Genomic DNA, 20,732 nt, shown 5'->3' with positions numbered 1-20,732 from the left:
AATGGGTCAACTGTTGGTAAAAACGACAAGATCAAGAAATCGGTTGTATAAGGTTGTGTTGGAAGTCGAAGCTATCGAATGTCTGCAATTGACAGCATCGACCGAATCAACTAGATGGCATGCACGTTTAGGACACGTTGGTGACTGGTATACCGAGTATCACAATTGAGAAAGAAACATGTGTGTCTTGCCTTCTCGGCAAACAAACTAGAAAACCGTTTCCTCAAGCAACTGTATACCGGGCCAAACAAGCTCTTGAGTTAGTACACAGAGATCTTTTCGGACCCATTACACCTGCTACACCAGCTCACAAGAGGTATGTCTTTGTGCTCATTGATGATTATTCTCGATATATGTGGACAATTTTGCTGATAGAGAAGAGTGAGGCGTTTGAAAAATTCAAGATTTTCAAATCTATTGCGGAACAAGAAACGAAGACTGAGATCAAAACATTCCAGACAGATAGAGGTGGTGAATATGTATCACTTGAATTCCAAGAATTTTGTGGTCTCCACGGCATTAAATTGCAATTGACTGCACCTTACTCTCCACAACAAAATGGAGTTGTTGAGAGACGTAATCGGACCATTTTGGAGATGACTAGAAGTATTCTCAAGCACATGAACTTGCCAAACTATTTATGGCGAGAAGCAGTGAGACACACAACCTATTTGATCAATCGAATAGCAACAAGATCTCTGAATATATCAACTCCATATGAGATGTTTAAAGGAAGCAAGCCAAATCTCGGACACCTTAAAGTATTTGGTTGCATCGCTTATACACGAACAGAGGCTGTTGGAAGAAAGAAACTTGACGACAGATCAAGGATTCTGGTGCACTTAGGAACAGAGCCGGGCTCTAAAGCATACCGGCTTCTTGATCCTAAGAGTAAGAAGATAGTTGTGAGTCGAGATGTGATATTCGATGAAAGCAAGTGTTGGAGCTGGAATATTTCAGAAAAAGACCAAAGAGAAAACTCCGGAACATTTGAAATTGGTGTAGGAGAGTTTGGAAATAAAGGTATAAGGGAGATAGAAACATAGAACAAGATGGAAGATGATACACACGTCCCTCGAGGTATGAGTGAAGACGTTAATAACAAAGGAGAAGAGGCGGATAATGTTAGTGATGATGAAGTTGAGATGGAAGATAAAAGTGATGATGAGGTTCATGGTTCACCGGAGCAGCTCAGGAGGTCAACAAGACCAAGAACGAGACCAAGCTACTTGGATGATTACGTGCTTATTGCTGAAACAAAGTGTGAACAACTTTTGATGGTAATAAATGAGGAACCATGGAGCTTTCAGGAGGCTAAGAGGCTTAAAGTATGGATTCAAGCGTGTGAGGAAGAATTGTCATCTATAGAGAAGAATCGAACTTGGAACCTAGGTTATCTTCATGTCGGAGCTAAGTCAATTGGCTTGAAATGGGTGTTCAAGATAAAGCGCAATTCTGATGGGAGCATTAACAAATACAAAGCTCGGTTAGTGGCAAAAGGTTATGTGCAGAGACATGGTGTTGATTATGATGAGGTGTTTGCTCCGGTGGCTCGCATGGAAACAATACGACTTATCATTGCCTTAGCTGCTTCGAACGGTTGGGAAATACATCACCTTGATGTAAAAAACAGCATTTCTTCATGGAGACCTGAAGGAGGAAGTATATGTTACTCAACTAGAGGGGTTTGAAGTCTCAGGAAGAGAAACCAAGGTTTACAAGCTAAACAAAGCTCTTTATGGTTTGAAACAGGCTCCTAGAGCATTGAATGACAAGCTAAATCAGATACTTAGAGATTTGGGTTTTCATAGGTGTGTTAATGAGCCATCACTATACCAAAAGGAGGAAAGAGGGTCACTACTTATAGTTTGTGTGTATGTAGACGACTTACTTGTTGTCGGGTCATCATTGAGTTCGATTCTTGAGTTTAAAAGATTGATGGGAACTAAGTTTGAGATGAGTGACCTTGGGAAGCTTACGTATTATCTTGGGATCGAAGTGAACCAGCAAGAGAAAGGTACCAGCTTAACACAAGAGAGATATGCTAAGAGAATTCTACTTGAAGCAGGAATGGATACATGTAATTCGACACATGTACCAATGGAGATGAATCTGCAACTATCGAAATCTCAAGGGAGAAGAGCATTGACAAAAAAGGCTATCGAAGGATTATAGGATGTCTTCGGTACTTGACACACACACGACCAGACCTATCTTTTAGTGTTGGTGTGTTGAGCCGTTATTTGCATGAGCCAAAGACATCACATGGAGCCGCTTTGAAGCAGATCTTAAGATACTTGCGAGGTACTTCATCACTGGGTCTTGTTTTTGGGTGTAACAAGAAGACGAATGTGGTCGGCTACTGTGACAGTAGTCATAATCTTGATAAAGATGATGGAAGGAGTACAGCTGGTCACATCTTCTACTTTGGTGACAGTCCGATCACTTGGTGTAGTCAAAAACAAGACACAGTGGCAATGTCTTCGTGTGAAGCCGAGTATATAGCAGCCACTGAAGCAGCTAAACAAGCAATTTGGCTTCGTGATATACTTGCTGAAGTCACCGGATCACCGAGTAAGCGAATCACAATTATGTCGGACAACAAATCAGCGATAGCACTTACAAGGAATCCAGTGTTTCATGGGAGAAGTAAGCATATACACAGGAGGTACCATTTTATTAGAGAATGTGTTGAGAAAGGACTCATAGAAGTGGAACATGTTCCTGGAACAGAGCAAAATGCTGATATACTAACTAAAGCACTTGGGAAAATCAAGTTCAAGGAAATGAGGAGCTTCATTGGGATTCAAGATGTAAGTGAGAGTGGCTTCAAGCTTAAGGGGAAGAATGTTGGAGTAAGCTTGAAGTAACTTAAAGCCCAAACTAAGTATATTTGAGAGATATTCAAATATACTTATTTGAGTTATAGGAGTTATCTAAATAAGTTATATTTCCTAATTGGTTTTGGAAAAGTATCTTTAAGATTTTATATATATAGAGCTACCAAGGTGTGGTAAGCCTTATGAGATTTGAGAGAGCTTAAGTTTTTGAGTTATTTTTCTTAAGCAATAAAGAGAAGAGAGTTATTCTTATCTTTGTGTTCTTAGTCTTTAGACATGTTGTTACAGCATTAAACAATCTCAGCGAGATATCTCTGTATGCAAAGCATTGAACGGTCTTGAACGATCATCCACATGGGTTGTGTCTTTTGGTCAGGAGTGTATTGACAATAAAAAGAATAAATGTATAATAGTATTAAAAAAATTCGAAGCAAGTTATTAATACTGCATAAGGATTTCTCTGTAGAATGTAGTACAATTTAGATTTATATGTTTTTCGATAAGACTATAGGTAAGAGTATCAAACTATATCATTCGAGGATGTGACTTCCAAGTTTAGGGTTTTGGAGTAAACTCCAAGTTTAAAGATGTTAACCCGGTCATTAAGCCTTTCACGAACATAATTAAAGATTTTACTCTTTGAGCCACCTAAACTCTTTGGAATTCCCATATAGGAGCCCATACCTCCTTCTTTACTAATACCAATATCTTATATCTTCTATTTGTTGAAACAGCTATACACAAACATGAAAAATATTACTTGTCTAGAAAAATTGTAACACCCCAAAATTGGAAGAAAAATGAAATTTGCGTTAAATTGATCAATTTGGAAAGTTTTGCAGTTGTTTGATTTCAGGAGCCATTTTGAACGAATTTAAAATTTTGAAGTTGAATCCATAAATAGACAGAAGTCCAATGAGTGAATTGTACAAACGGGAAAATTCATGTGCACCCGAAAACAGACGGATTTTTTTTGGCAACCATAATACAATGCATATAGCCCCAACAATATACAATCGGAATATCTTGTTAGTTTGAGAATTTTTGTGAAATTGGGAGATCCTTTTATAGCTTAGTAGAAAACTCTTGTTTATCCGAAGTTGCTGACAATTCGTCAATCGGAACTGGGAGTGGATCAGAATTTGCTTGGTAAATTCTTCAATCTCATATTTTCATACCAAAATTAGAATTGTTTTAAACCAGAACGGGTTTAAACGGTTTCTGATTTGGTCGTGATTCGATTTCAATTGTAAGCCGACATCAATTTGGTTTCAGCTGCTTTTAAACCGGTTTTTGGTAAAGCGATTTCATTTTCAAATTCCTCACATCAATAGCTTGCTGTTGATATTTTGATCATAATTTTATGATCATCGGTTGAATTTAGGTGAAATAATGGGTTGTTTGGGACACAAGTGGAATTTGCAGTTTACCACTCGTTCAAATCGAATTAATTACCATTTCTGGTGATTCTAACTCCCTAATTAGTTACTATACAGTTGCATAATATTTTAGGAGTAAGATAGCAAGAAGAATTTAATTATTTGTATGTTTGAATTCTTATTTTTATTATTATTCTGAATATAATTCTAAAGATGACATATGTTATTCAGTTAAGAACAGTATTAGTATGCTATTCTGATTTAGCTAGCTTGATTGGGCAACATGTTGCGGCCAGCATCGGCAATAGATGTATTCTATTAATGGTATTGAGGTTGGTTAGTGAAAAAGTGTGACATTCCAGTTTCAGAAACATGCAAAGAGGTTTTAAAAAATTGATTTGCCTATCTATGTCACCAAAGTGCACTTATCTTTTTGGTCAAATTTCTTGAGAGAACTGCAGAGTTAAGCGCGTTTATATTGGAGTAGTTTCATAATAGGTGACCTTCCGATAAGTGATAGTCTGAACGGTGCGAATGAGCACAAAACACAGGAAAATATCATGTGGTGATATATAGGGACGGTAAACAAGTCTTTAAAGTCTCTTGGACGTGGCAAACTGATCGTTGGATATGTATGAGCTCACAGGCCTAGTGAGAGAATGTGAGGCCTGCTAAGCAAGGTGGGCCCATAGGCCAGGAGTGGACATGGGCCCACTAAGTGAGTAGACGGTCTTGCGGATAAGCCGTACGTGGTGTATACAGATGCTTCAAGAGTTGGTTTGGGGTTTGTACTGATGCAGGAGGAGAAGGTTATTGCCTATGCTTCGCTGCAGCTGCAGAAGCATGACAGCAACTATTCTACTCATGAATTGGAGATGGCAGTTGTAGTTTTCGTTTTAAAGATTTGGAGGTCTTATTTTTATAGTGGAAAGATATAGGTGTACATAGATAAAAACAGCCTGAAGTATATCTTCACTCAGCATGAGCTGAACTTGAGGCAGAGGCAATAGATGGAGTTAGTGGCAGATTATGATAGGGATATAGCTTACCACCCCCTGTAAAGCTAACTTGGTGGCAGATGCTTTGAGCAGGAAGCGGACGGCTTCTGCTCAGGAGCATGTTATGGAGTCCTTGATAAGTGAGACTACTACTTTGAGGCTATGTGCTATCTCCCAAGAGTCATTGGGTTTGGAGGTAGCTGATAGAGTTCAGTTGGCTCAGGAGAGTGATGTGAGGATGGTGAATGCCTCTAAAGAGCGACTAAGATGTACCATAACCTGAAACAGTATTATAACTGGGTCGAGATGAAGAAGGATGTCACTAGCTGGGTCGCGAGGTGCAATACTTCCCAGCTAATGAAGGTTGAGCATCAGGTACTCGTCACCTGTTGTAGAGTTTACTCTTTCCAAAGTGGAAGTGGGATATGATCATGATGGACTTCGTGGTTTGTTTGCCTGTTTTACAGACCATGGATGCTATGTGGGTGATTTTGGATCGTGTGACCAAGTCTGCACATTTTCTGGGCATTAACAAGACTTGATGGAGCGACAGTTTTGGGTAAGAAATATGTGAAGGAGATAGTGAGGTTTCATGGTGTGCCTGTGGGCATAGTGTCAGATATAGATTCCAAGTTCACTTCAGCGTTTCAGGCAGAGGTTGGCACTAAGGTGAATATGAGTACAACTTACCATCCTCAGACAAATAGACAGTCAGAGAGGAAGATTCAAACTATGGATGACTTACTGACGATGTGGGTGCTGTACTAGGATGGTCATTGGGCTGATCACTTAAACCTGGTAGAGTTTCCTTACAACAACAACTATCAGGCGAGTATTGGTATGACTCCTTATGAGGCTTTGTATAGGAGGCTATGTATCACACCATTATGGTGGACTCAGGTGCGGGAGAGGAGCTATTGGATGCGACTTTTGTTCATGAGACCACAGAGAAGATCCAGGTGCTTAAGATGAACATGAAGGAGGCTCAGGATCGGCAGAGGAGTTGTGCTGATCAGAGATGGGAGGATATTGAGTTTCAGGTTGGTGATAGAGTCTACCTAAAGATGACCATGTTACGGGGTCCAAACAGGTCGTTAACAGAGACTAATTTGAGTCTGAGGAACATGGGTCTGTTCAGAATTGTTGAGCAGGTGGGACCAGTTGCATATAGGCTGGAAATACCTGAGGTTATGTGTGTGTTCCACAAGGTGTTCCATGTGTCGATGCTAAGGAAGTGTCTTCACAATGAGGACGAGTTGTTGGCTAAGATTCCTGTAGATCTTCAGCCCAACATGACTCTTGAGGCGAGGCCATTGAGGGTTCTCGAGAGGCAGATCAAGGAACTTCGGCGGAAGATTCCATTGATGAGAGTCAAGTGGGATTGTGTTGGAGTGTTTGAGGAGACTTGGGAGCCAGAGGCAAGGATGAAGACAAGGTAAAAACCTAATGAAAACCTCTAAAGGAAAAGACCTGGAAAGAAATTAGAAAGAAGACAAAGAAGAAATAGAGAAGAACTGTCGAAGAGTGTCCGAAGAAATAATGATGGTTTGATAAATGGCTTATGGATGATACTGGATACATGTACCATCGAGCCAAGGGATGAATAATCGACAAACACGGGTTTTCTCTCGATAGACAACCTTAAAGACTCCAAAGCAGAAGAATGGTCGAGCCAGATGAAGGAAGGCCGAGACACCAACGATGGCACTGTACCATTGTACCGTTGACCACTCGCAGTACCGTTAACCTCGACCTAGAGCCGCGACCCGGAATTTATGGACGTCCATAGGAGGCGCGTGAAGAAGAGATTCATTCCCCCTTCTTTGCCTGATAAAAACACATGCAAAAATAAGGGGAAAAGGGTAACAAATGTCCAATACAAGTTTAAACACAAAGGATGCCATTTTTGCCACTTGTTTAATACTTGGCGATGTGGGTAGTGTCATGCAACACATGCATGAACGAGTGGGGAACACAAAAATATTATGCTCGCCATTTGTCCATCACTAAACATGTTCCACAAGTGTCTATGACAAGTGTTGCACAAAAGAAAAATCTGGTCATTTGTCCGCTTGAAGAGAGAGAGAGAGAGAGAGAGAGAGAAGGGACACATGTCATCAATGCATGTCCATGCGAACTCCACCCTCCGATCTATAAATACCTCCATCATTTCTCGATTTTCGCAAAGGAGAGAAAGAAAGAGAGAAAGGAGAGAAAGTAAGAGAAAGGAGAGGAAGGAAGAGAAAGGAGAGAAAACTAGAGACTATCGACCATAAAAGAGAGTGTTCTTCGAGAAGGAATTCGATTGCAACCAAGAAGTTGTTGAAGAATCTGAAGTGCTGTCAAAGGAGGACGTTGCCATAGAGAATCCGACCGCTCATCTGAAGAGTTCATCGGTTTTTCTGTGAGTTCAGGTATATATTACCAAACTAGATAGTAGTCTTAAAACTCCTTCTAGTAAAAAGTTTACATGAGCATTTAGTTGCATTAACTTGAATTTCTTATTTGATTTTCTTGTTTTTAATGCAAGCGTTGGGAGGTTAGTCTTGGTACTAGATCATGATTGAGGCTGCAGGCCCGTACACAAATGTTCTAGTACTTGAGAGGTTAAAAATTGGTTAAGATACTTGTAAATTTATGTGTTTAAAAAACATATAAACTCAAGGTATAACCTTTAAAGGTCTTAATGCGTGACGTTCGTGACAGTTAGTCCGACTAGCCATAAGCTTATTAAGACTTGGGTATGGCTGTCCTCATGGTGAATATGTACCATCATGGAACCTCGATCCTTTTAATGTTCTTGAGGTTCATGTTGGCACGAAGAGCTCGGAGATACTTGGCTCACTACCCTGGCCAAAGCTGTATACACGACGTTGTGGCGCTAAGTGATGTTCCAGTTGCATGTCTTGGTGGCTATAAGTCAGGTGTTTACAAAAGTGTTGAGAGGGAGGAAGCATACCGGGCCCTTAATTAAAACTTCTTTTAAACTCTTTTATTTAAGTTTATTTTTGTTTATGCTTTGATTGCTTGTTAGATTTATTTGCTTGGCTCATTATCTTCCGCATGCTTTCTCTAATGGTTGATTGTTTGATTGCTTGCTTGCTTGATTGATTATCAGTTTGGGGTTGGGGTTCGGAAAACTAATGTTGTACAGGGAATCCTAAGACTCTAAGATTACTTATGATATTATTTTGTCTTGCAGGAAACCTTAGAGGGAACTAGAGGATGTGGTAGACGATAGGAATCCAGAGTAGTTTTTTGTGTGTTTTGTAAAAATTACAAGTATGTTTTATTATGTACCAGACTTTGGCTCTAGGCTTTATCCTTCAAACTCTATAATATTTTTGGTAACTATTTGTACAATATGATACTTATTAAATAAATTTGGGTTTCTTTAAAAGTACGAGTAATAACTGACATAGACTTTGTCCAAGTCAGCTCAACACTTGAGTGCCACAAGGGTTGGCAAGCCTAAGTGATATTCCAAGTGGGGAAAACGTCACCAATGGACTGGCTAAGGGCCTGATCTGTTCTTGAACCTCGGCCAGATCGTTGGTGAATGTTTTCAAGAAGCATCTCGGAGCTGTCCTTGGCCTACCTATTCATAGTATGGTTCAGGGGCAGTACAATCTTGGTGATGTTTTGTATCATGACGGTGCTCTTGGTGACACTTGTGCGTTGATAGTGGTCTTAGTGAAGGTTTGTACCTTCGAAGTGGTCTTGGTGACGTTTTGCCATTGATAGTGATCTTGGTGACGCTATATACCTTGGTGGCACCGGATACCATGGTGGCGATACCGGTGATGTTTGTAGCCTAAACGGTGGTTCATTTCGACATTTTTTGGCCTTGGTGGCGGTCCTACGGGACATTTCAGTGGTATTTATGACATTTATGTGGTCTTGGTGGTAGCCCTTCTCGGTGTAGGGTGAGTAGCTATGCTATGAGAACGGAGCTAGTAGAGACTGCAGCTGGGATAGAGGATGTTGTTTATGATGTTCTAGTCGACACAAATACATATTGGATCTTCTAACCACATAGAGATTTAAGTATATCAGATTTGAGATTTCTGATTAATTCATGTACAACTTGTCGATAATAACACGAATAATAGAAGATAGTTTTATAACATTTGTGTTATAATAAGTTACAGGGGATTTTTGTATTGGACCATTCTTTTTCCACTCTTCTTCGCACTCGCGCACATAGGTTGAGCCGACCTTTGCAGATAAGTGAGCCCTGTATGCAAGTACTTTTTGTTGTCCTGTTTCATACGCTTCTTGGAATAAACCTGACGCCAAACCGTAGTTCCTCTCACAAAACTTGATCCGTTCTTTCCCAATTGGACCACTAAACTTTTGGCGGACTTTGTTGATATGTTTGGCTGCTTCACTCACTTGAATTTTGCACTGAGAAAACTGATAATAAGTCTTAATCAGAAATCAAGAAATAAGAAAGAATATAAAGATTTTCGTCTCATAAATTATACTCAACTTATTTTTTACTCAATTTCTAATCAAGAGTGAACATTGTGAATATTTGTGGAACACTGTTTTGTAACGCTACTCATAATTTAAATACATAACAGTTATCTAATGTTACCGCAATCAAAAGCACGTCGTTGAGATTGCGTGCAGCTAATATACGTTTGTCCGTTCCAATATATTTCAAGCAGAAGTTCACATTATTTGTTTCTTTGCAAAATGCATATATGTCTTGAAGAAGCATCGCATTTACAACTGGAAACGCAATAAGCACAATCAAAAACAGCGACAAGACAAAAGTTATGTGTTTGTTTAGTGTTGTGGCCATTATGAGAAACAAATGTGTTTGGATTTTTCTCTTACGCATGTTTCAAACATTTTATTTACAATTGATATTAAAAAACTGATGACCTTGAATGAATATTAAATTTAGTGGTATTAATTTTTTTGGAATATCAATTTATTGGAGGTAATGAGAGTAACGCTGCCCTCCTTAATATAAATTGTTTGTTTAGATGCATTAAATAACAATAAAAATTAAAAAATAATTTAAATTTGATTGCGTATTAGTATTTTTATGGTCAAATGTCAATGTATGTAACTTCTATATATTAAAATAAAGAATTAGTTCATACGTGTCAAGCCCATAATTTTTCTTAGCATATTTTTCATTATTAATTATGTTAAACTCATTGCCACATATTTTATAAAAATAAAAGTACTTATTTTGATTATTCGCACACCAATTGCTAAATACATTTGAAGAATCATAAACTTACTAAAAATAATTACTTCAAACATTAAAACTTGAAGTTAAATGTGAACAAAAATCTCAAAATGTAAACCAAACTTTAGTGCATTAAAATTTATAAAATTACATTCTTAATTCAAAATTATAATATTAAAATGATAATTAAACTTTCCTAAATTCATAGTAAAATAAAACTTAGTAGTCTTTTATTAATTAAACATAAAAATCATATTTACAACTGGAAACACAATCAATAACTACGAATAATGACAATGACAAGAGGAAAGTTTTGGGTTTGTTATTTTCTCTTCCATTAAATTTATGATGGTTGAAAGTTATAAACCGCACTTACAAAATTACGAAAACTGAAGATGTAGAATGGAAGAAAACTTTCTTTTGGGAAAGAATATTAAAAACTCACAAAAAAACAAAACAATTTCAAACTTAGTAAAAAGAGTAAAAAAGTTAATGGTAGTGATATTTTTGAAATAACAATTTATTAGACTTAAAGAAAGTAACGCTGCTACCTTTTGGAATTTTGGAATAACAATAATAACAATATGTGCATCAGTCGATGTAACATCTGGGTCGATATTGGGCTTTGTTCGGTACATCAGCAATATCTTTATTCTAACTCCAAGCCCATTAACCCTCGGGTCCACTTATTGGTCGGGCTTTGCATTGATCGGTGCACTTGTTGTGTCGATCGATGCAAGGTCTCCTATTCAAGTTTTCCTGAAATAATTAGACTTAAAACTAAAAATTAATAAGTTAGTAAAATCAAAAATAAAAAGATGAAAAATATAGTTAGATCCTATCAGTGGATTACCTTAAATCAGCGCTTGTTTTAAGTTACTAGCTTGACTTGGCAGCGGATTAGGCAGAAGGTGCATTATCCAAAAACACAATGTGTCTGTTTGGTATCTCGGTTTTCGTCCAATAGTGTTTCACCCTCTGTCTATTGACAGTAAACTTCTCTCCCGTGGAGTTAAGCAGTACAAGAGCTCCATAGAGCCAGACGCCCTGGATAGTGAATGGACCGGACCAACGAGAACGAAGCTTATTTGGAAACAACTTCAAGCGAGAGTTGTACAAAAGTACTTGATCATTAGGCTCAAAGTTTCTGGAGATGATCTTCTTATCATGATAAGCTTTGGTTCTCTCCTTGTACAACTTAGGGTTCTCAAATGCATGATGTCTAAACTTATCCAACTCATTCAGCTGAACCAACCTCATTTTTGAAGCTGTTTTGGAATAAAAATTCATCAACTTAACAGTCCACGCTGCCTTGTGTTCAAGCTCCACTGGAAGATGACATGCTTTCCCATAAAGCAGATGGAAAGGAGTAGTGCTAACCGGTGTCTTATACACAGTCCGATATGCCCAAAGTGCATCATCTAACTTACCATCCTAATCTTTTCTTGTAATACCCACTGTCTTCTCAAGGATCTCCTTAATCTGTCGGTTTGAAACCTCCACTTGACCACTAGTCTGGAGATGATATGGAGTAGCTACACGATGTTTAACTCCGTACTTTTTCAACAACTTGTCAAACACTTTCTTAATAAAGTGTTTACCTCCATCATTGATAAAAATTCGAGGCACTCCAAACCGTGGAAAGATAATGGTCTTAAACAGCTTAAAAACCACAGCAGGATCATTCTTGGGACTTGCAATCGCTTTTACCCACTTGGAGATATAGTCAACAGCTACATGGATGTATTGGTTTTTATAAGATGAAGGACCTTGGTTTCATAAAATCAATCCCCAACAATCAAAAACTTCAACCTCAAGGATGAAGTTTTGTGGCATCTCATGTCGCTTACTAATTTGTCCCCTTCTTTGACTAGTATAACAACGAGCAACAAACTCATGAGCTTCTTTAAAAAATTTTGGCCACCAAAACCTAGATTGAAGAACCTTAGACACCGTCTTGAAAGTAGCAAAGTGTCCAGCATAATGTGAACCATGGCAGTGAAACAACACATCTGGAACCTCAGTCTCAGCTAGAGATCTCCTGTAAACTCCATCTGAACAATGCTTGTACAAGTACGGCTCATCCCAATAGTATATTTTAAGTTTTGTCAAGAACCTCTTCTTAGCATAACCTGTAAATTTGTCTGGTTCTACGTCTGCAGCAAGGTAATTCACGATATCATCATACCACGGGTGATCTTGGTGGAACTTTGCAAATCTTCATAACTTTGAGAAAATCGGACTTGTCTTGGTGTGGATGCTGCATCGATCGACGCCATCACTTGCATCGGTTGATGCATGTCTTTGAACTTCTCTCCGAACTTCACAGCTTAGCCTCAATGCTCGAATGTGCTCAAAATCCTCCTATTTAGCTCCATTATGGATGAGAGAGATGAGCTCGGGCTCCGGCTCGAGACTCAATCCCTTAGGTAATAGTGACTTCAGCTCCGTAATAGAATCTGAATCCATAGAGTTTTGAAGGAGTAGTATGAGCTTTGACAACGACTTCGGCTTGAAATTCAAATCCATTGAATTAACCAAAGAGGTTGATTGAGTAATGAGTGACATAACCTTCGACTCCGGCTTCGGCTGCGAATCCAAGTCCATGAAGCTAACCAGAATGTGTATTTGAGTAATGAGTGCAATGGCTTTCGAATCCATAACTGAATCCCATATACTTGTCCCAATAACCCAAGGAATAAATAACAGTTGAGAAATGAGTGATATGAGCTCCGACTCGGAGGCCATAGACTTGATGACATTCCAATGGCTCGGTGGTCTCTTCAGACAAGCCATATTCATAGCAAAATCGCAAGACATGTAATAATAAAATACATCATCCATATACTCATCACAGCAATAAAACTTTCTTGTTTCGCTGTCCTCAACCAAAAATGAGGGATTTGATGAGAGTAAGAACACAAAATGTGTTAAAGGAAGAATTATATTAGACTCTCATGATCATAATGTTACAACTTATGTTCTCTTATATATACAAAGGATTTCCTAAACTGTAAATGTAAATAATATATTTAGTTAAATGTAAATATTCCTAAACTCTATCTTCTAGATTTTTCTCGATCTTCATAATTATATATTCTTGGGCAATCATCTCGACCGTTGATCTCTCGGTTTGATCTCTGGTTCTCAATATCCAAATATCCCTGGCAAGCTCATACATGGTAACACAGGTGAGAATGGGCAACTATTCAAAATAACGGCTTTATACCCGACCGTCAGGTCATCATCGACATCTATACCCGATCGTGGGGTCAAAGCAGCTACAACACCCAGCAGTTAGGTCATCGATGTTTATACCCGGTCGTAGGGTCATCATCGGCGTTTATACTCAGCCTTAGAGTCATCTTTGTGGTATTTATACTCAAGCTATAGATTCAATTCTTTAGGTTGTGCTCGATTAAACAATAAACCCATAACTAGGATAAACTTAGTGAAAAATCATCACCACCAATCTTTAACACCATGGATACACGTGATGAACCGTTATCGGCTTAAGCATCATCATCATGGAACGAATCTTATCGATTCATGTTCAATATCAGATGTTTTGTTCTTCAAAAAACTAGCAATTATGCTAGCCAAACTCGCATCAACTTTGCCAATCATTGGCCGAACCGATAAAACAAGCATCCAGCATGCTTAAGAATTATCATCACCGAACGAACATATCATGGTTCTTGTTCATATCCACCATCCACCAAGAGGAGAAGAGCACGTCTCCCTTTTCCTTTTTTTTTTTTTTTTTGACCTAGAGGCCCAACACCACCGTACGTCTTGATCATGGCCACACATCAAGTCAAGACAATACACTCACGTGTGTGTGAAGACCAAATTCCAAAAAAAAAATTTCTTTTTTTTGAAATAGTCGATGGAGTTTGGAGAAATCTCATTACCAACTCACAACTTTAAGCCACTCTCCACCGATACACCTCCACTTGCCATAACGGTCCCTAAACGGTTCTTCACACATGTGAAAGTTTATTTGACCTTTTCCCAATCTTACTTATATCTCAGGACATAAAGAAATAAATTTCCCCGACTTTGAGTTCAAAGAAGTGACGAAGAAGAATATCTTATAGATGGATGACATGAGATAGTCACCATTTCACCACAGAGTGCCACGAGATCCAATCCAGCTTACTACTTATATCTGAATCGATAGAGTTACCGAGAGAGATCTACCAAGAAAAGAGTGATATGAACTCCGTTAGCGTTCGGCTGGGAATCTAAATCCATAGACTTGAAGACAGAGACTTTTTCAGTAATGAGTGGAATGAGCTTGGACTCCGTCTTCTTCGGATGTGAATGCAAATCCATTGTGCTGACTAAAAAGATTATATGAGCAGTGTGACTGATGCTGCTTCGGAATACCAATGCCCATAAAACCAACATGCGTTTCGAATAATAGTTGAGTAATGAGTGATATGAGCTACGACTCCAAGTCAAAATCTGTATAAGCCGTTGAAATAAATTATCTGAGTGATGAGAGAGATCTTTTCTTTTTGCCAAAGCTTTTGAACGATCAGCTTAAACTTCAATATTTTTTTTTTTTTTTTTTTTTTTTTTTTTTTGAGAAAACAGCTTAAACTTAAAGTTGATATGAAGGATCTGTTTTTTTACCGAAGCAATAAATTTTTATCAGCATTAAATTTTATGGGGTCATTAACATTAAAGCATGCATACTGCTCTTTCTCCACATGGGTTGAGAGTCCTTGGTTACTACTTCTCACGCTTAGCCACTATACATATGTATAAGCGTGAGAAATATTTTTTCTTGCCAAAACAGTTGAAAGTCATCAGCCTTAAATCTTATGGTGTACATTCAACATTTTAAACTCACTGCTCTTCCTCCAGAGAGGTTGTGTCTTTTGTTACTTCTCACGCTTTAACATGTATATAATTTTTTTTTTTTTGGTAAGGGAGGGGAAACATGTATATAATAAACTAGAAGATGATTGGCACATCTTAGATCTAATAAAATAATATACAAAATTCAGTTTATCATTTGCCACATTTTTTAAAATCTAATTTAGTAGATGAAAGAAATTTCTCTAGCTTAGGTACACTTTTAAACTGTACAAGATAAATACAAAAATCTCTTGTTAATTTTTCATATTTTATTATTTCAGTGCAATTACATAGTTAGACAAAACCAATATACTTCAATGTCAATTATACAGAGTTAATAATTCAAATTCAATGTATGGAGTAATTTAGCCAATAAACTACTCTAGTGTTCTTTAAAAAATTTAAAAAATTAAAAGGATCATTATATCTCAATAGTATTCTAGTGTTTTTTAATATAGCTTTGATGTATTTGTTTCTTGAAATTTCTAATAATTCAGAATCGATGATGATGATGATTGAGTCCAAAAGGAATTCAATATTTTAATGTATAAAGTACTTTAGCAAAGAAACTAATCTAGTGTTCATAATGACCAAATCTATTCTACGTAGGCTATGTTGTAAGGCCTCAAATTGTTGGTTGGTAACTTGGTATGCTCCAGACACGAGACTGGACTAAAACCGGACCAGTCCGCTATTTTTCTACCATTAACACATTTATTTGATATACTCCATATCAACTCCAGACCAAGTCCAGACCAATAAAACATATGTTAGTATGCAGTAAACATTAATTCCATACTAAAATATAATTATTTATCTGCATTTTTTTGGTCTGCTTAAAAAATGCACCATACTCCAGTATAAAGTTTAGTTTACCAAATTATTAGTACACATTGTTCAGTATGGAGTGTATGGACCAACAATTCAAAGCCTAAGTTATTTAGCAAATATATTTCTCTGGTAGTTTTGTATAACATTTACAATTCAAAGTTTGATATTTTACAATTCAAAATCTGAAGTAACTTTGCCAAGAATAGTGTTTTAACCTAATCAGTCTACTGTTAATGTCAGTGACTAACCAATACAACATAACTTTAGTAATATTTCTTACAACCAGTGTGTCAAGCTCTTTGGATTATTCTCTCCCGCTAGTCAGTCACACAAATTAAAGAAAAAATATTGATCCAGACCATCGAAAGGCTACTTTGTGTGGGCAACGCTTCTCACAAAAAGAGCACATATATCGATTCATCTTTTGATTGTTGAGCAGAACGTGTACCTTTTTCTCAAATTTCCCAAACTGAAACCAAGATGAACCAGGCTTCATGTATAAGTCCTGCCCAAGACAACATTCAATGTGTAAGGTGACACAACAATACTCCCCACACATATAAAACCGTTGTTCGGGATTTATTTTTCTTTCACAAACTTCACACCAATAAGTCTTGGTACTTGTCTCCTTCCCATAACAAAGAGTGAGCACATGCTTATCGTGCTTATACCTCACCATTGGAGGTAAGGTAGCACATCCAAAACACAAAGAAAAGTCACACTCAATGCAATTGAATGTTTCATTTGTCAAAACATGGTTTGACTTTTTGCAAACTAAACAAATTCTCCGGTCCTCTTTTGGTTTGGATGTCAGGAATAAAGGATGCATATGACTTTCATGAACTTGTGGCTTAGAAATTGTGGCGCACTGCACATGTAACTTGAAAAAAACACCCTTCTTAACTGCACTCATAGAAGAGACCAGCTGTGCACAACCATAGACAAGCTGAACATAAAATCCTAACAACATTTCCATTGTTAGGAGCGCAAAAATCGAATTGAGAAAAGATGCGAATTATATTTAAATTAACGAAATCAGAAACGAATTACAACAGCATAATATAAAGCATAAAATAAATCACGGAGGCAAGATATGATATCTCTTTCCATAATTCAATTAATCGGTTGTAAGTGCTTTCGGACAATCACGATTTATGAATCCCAGGATACAACCGATCACGAACTATTACAGTAGCACACCAATAATAGAACTCAAGCGAACAGATCTACGTTATACTCTCGAGACTACTAAACTAAGAACTTACTTCGACTAAGCAAGGGAGAGGGAGAGAGAGATCTTCAGAGGAAGGAGTGTTTATGTTTTTGTGTGTGAAAAATAATGAGAGACTATGTCTCTATATATAGTGGAAGGAGGGAGGTCTCAGGAAAATATTCACTGAATATTCTCAGAGTGCTACCCAAGTTTGCTTGGAGTTCACACCAAGTCTTTCCAAAAATTAAATGAGCCTACAGGTGTCTCAAGAGCCAAAAAGCCCAAAAACCCAAAAGCCCAAGAGACCACAGCCCGCGTCCGAGACCAGCGCGTCCGGCCCGTCCCGCGTCCGGCCCGTCCCGCATCCGTGCTTGGCCCGGTTCGGTTCGGTTCGCGTGTGGGAACCTTCCCTCTTCCTTCTACACACTTTTGAAACTAGAAGAGTGTAAAACTATATATATATATGAGTGAAAAATCAATCATATTTCCGATGTGGGATATTTTCCAAACCATCCCAAGTAGCTCACTTCACACTCTTATTTCTCATTCAAATCAACTCCGTTTTGGACGTATGAGTATACCATCTTGTAGTACTCGTTACCAGATTTCCATTGCACTATCGACCAGACAATTCCGATCAGCCATTTGGCCGGAATTTGGCCGGAAAGTCGCCGGAAAGTCATTGTCCCAAAACCTGCAATTTTCTGAAACTTGTTTCTGAAAATTCAGTTCCAACAATTCCCCACATGAATAGAAATAAGTCTAAACATATAACTAAAGGACTAATCCTATAGACTGACACTACTAGCTAGACTATCTAGACTAGACAGACTTTCGAGAGTATATGCGAAAACTAACTGTATCTGAGTTGGTGGTGTTTTTCAACCTTGAACCGACTCATTGTTATACCTGTCGAGTTTACTCAGCCAGTTGGTGAACATGATGTCTTGAACCATCCGGATTTGTATGTAAACTTAGACAGCAGGCATAACACAGCTTCGTTTTCTCGTAGAACGAGGTTCTCTATTGTGTTCATTGTGGCCTTGAACATGCCTGGTTAATCATGAGTGAACTTGGAGAGTATAGCCTCATATATTCTCCTAGAAACGGCCCCATTTCACACTCACAAGGTGATTTTATAAGCTGCTTGTATTTAAAGAAATATCCTGTAATTATTTCAAATATTTTACAAAGCTACATTTCAAATCATTAAAAGCATATGCTTAACCTCTAACATACAGGAAGCACTTTACATCACTCTAGGAACTGGGAAAAGACAAAAGTCTTCTAGTGCTTGTAGCAGATTCTGCTTGATTTAGTTGTCCCTTTGAACCTAGGTCATGGGGTCTCCAATCTGAGTAGGTGGGGTTACCATCAAACATCCTCTTAAGTCGTAGGCTTTAAACCCATTCCTCTTGATGATTTTATAACTTGATCTCGCGCCAAACCTTTTGTAAATGGATCCGCTAAGTTTTCTTTCGTATTGATGTAATCAATCGTAACTACACCAGTTGAGATAAGTTGTCTAACAGTTTTATGTCTCCGTCTGATGTGACGAGATTTGCCATTGTAATGGTATTCCTTGCCCTGCCCAAAGCCGATTCGCTATCACAGTGTACACGTATTGCAGGCACAGGATTCCCCCACATCGGTATGTCTTCCAAGAAATTACGAAGTGATTCAGCTTCCGACATAGCTATCTCCAAAGCTATGAATTCAGATTCCATAGTTGATTTAGCTGCCAGAGTTTGTTTGGAAGACTTCCAGGACACTGCTGCACCTCCAAGTGTAAAAACATATCCACTTGTGGATTTTGAGTTTCTCGAGTCTGCGATCCAGTTGGCATCACTGTAACCTTCCAAAACTCCGGGTTCTCTACCATAGTGCAAGCCATGATCTTTGGTATAACGTAGATAATCCAAAACTCTAGCTATAGCCATCCAATGCTTATGTCCTGGATTACTTGTGTAGCGACTAAGTACATTTACAGAGTGCGCTAAATCCGGTCTTGTACAGTTTGTCAAGTACATTAGACTGCCAATTACTCTTGCATACTCCACCTACTGCACAGGTTCACCAGAACTTTTGGTCAAGTGAATTTGAGGATCCTCTGGAGTTTTTGCAGTCCCATTTGAGTAATGCTTGAATCTATCAAGCACTTTTTCAGCATAGTGGGTTTGAGACAAGATAAGGCCCTCATCAGTTCTGATGATTTTTATCCCCAAAATTACATCTGCTAAACCCAAGTCCTTCATGTCAAAATTTCTTTTGAGCATGTTTTTCGTTTGAGTTATGATGTCTTTGTTGCTTCCAATGATGAGCATATCATCTACATATAAGCATAACAAAATGTACCCTGATGGAGTAGTTTTGTAGTATATGCATTTGTCACATTCATTAATGCGAAAACCATTAGACATCATCATACTGTCAAACTTCTCATGCCACTGCTTAGGAGCCTGTTTGAGTCCATATAATGACTTCACAAGTTTACACACTTTGTGTTCTTGTCCTGGAATAACAAATCCCTCAGGTTGTTTCATGTAGATTTCCTCTTCTAAATCTCCATGAAGAAAAACAGTTTTTACATCCATTTGATGGATTTCAAGATTTCTCAAGGCTGCAATACCTATGAGCATCCTGATCGAAGATAGTCTTGTTACCGGTGAATAGGTATCAAAGAAATCTAAACCTTCTTTTTGCCGAAATCCTTGCACTACAAGCCTAGCCTTGTACCGCTCAATATCGCCATTTGGTTTTCGTTTTATCGTAAAAATCCATTTACATCCCAAAGGCTTAAATCCTTGTGGTAGATCTGTCATCTCGTAAGTATGATGTTGCATGATAGAATCTATTTCAGTTTTGACAGCTTCCTTCCAATAAGGTGCATCAGGTGTAGACATAGCTTCTGCATATATTCTTGGTAGATTTTCAGCTAGAAATGCCATCATCCGAAAATCATCACCAAACGATTTACTTTTGCGAGCTCATTTGCTTCTTCTAGGTTCCAGTTCTGTTTCTACAGAAGTAGTACTCAAAGTATTGCCAGCTTCCAAAGTCGCTGCATCTCGTTGTTCACGAGTCCGTTTTTTAGTTTTCCGACAGGGAAAAATGTCTTCAAAAAATGAAGCATTTCTTGACTCCATAACTGTATTCACATGGTTATCTGGAATATCTGATTTATGAACCAGAAATCGATATGCACTACTGTTATGTGCATATCCGATGAAGTTACAGTCTACGATCTTAGGCCCAATTGTGACCTTTTTAGGAGGTGGTACAGCCACTTTTGCTAGACACCCCCACACTTTGAGGTATTTGTACGAAGGTACTGTACCTTTCCAAAGCTCATATGGTGACTTGCCAGTAACCTTATGCGGTATCCTGTTGAGG

At 38.1% G+C, this 20,732-nt stretch overlaps 1 protein-coding gene and 1 pseudogene across 1 annotated transcript; both read right to left on the bottom strand.

The window, feature by feature from the left end:
* Positions 1-9,259: 9,259 nt before the first annotated feature.
* Positions 9,260-10,027, bottom strand: LOC104749979 (pectinesterase inhibitor 5-like). The gene is made up of 2 exons (XM_010471703.2): positions 9,818-10,027; positions 9,260-9,633 (listed from the first exon to the last, which is right to left on the bottom strand). Exons 1-2 carry the CDS (start codon positions 10,025-10,027, stop codon positions 9,289-9,291), a joined length of 555 nt encoding a protein of 184 aa, XP_010470005.1. The 3' UTR covers positions 9,260-9,288.
* A 2,763-nt stretch (positions 10,028-12,790) lies between these two features.
* Positions 12,791-20,732, bottom strand: part of LOC109126523 (uncharacterized) — a 59,513-nt pseudogene continuing 51,571 nt past the window's right edge.

This window comes from Camelina sativa, chromosome 2 (genome assembly GCF_030686135.1).
Source record: "Camelina sativa cultivar CO46 ecotype springtype chromosome 2, ASM3068613v1".
Lineage (NCBI taxonomy): Eukaryota > Viridiplantae > Streptophyta > Magnoliopsida > Brassicales > Brassicaceae > Camelina > Camelina sativa.
This window is presented reverse-complemented; position numbering and strand designations above follow the sequence as displayed.

What these genes read in the sequence shown, in the direction of transcription:
- LOC104749979 (XM_010471703.2), bottom strand. Translation starts at nt 10,027, where the DNA reads ATGGCCACAACACTAAACAAACACATAACTTTTGTCTTGTCGCTGTTT. An exon ending in ACGACGTGCTTTTGATTGCG is followed by an intron (nt 9,634 to 9,817) that starts GTAACATTAGAT and finishes ACTTATTATCAG; the next exon opens with TTTTCTCAGTGCAAAATTCA.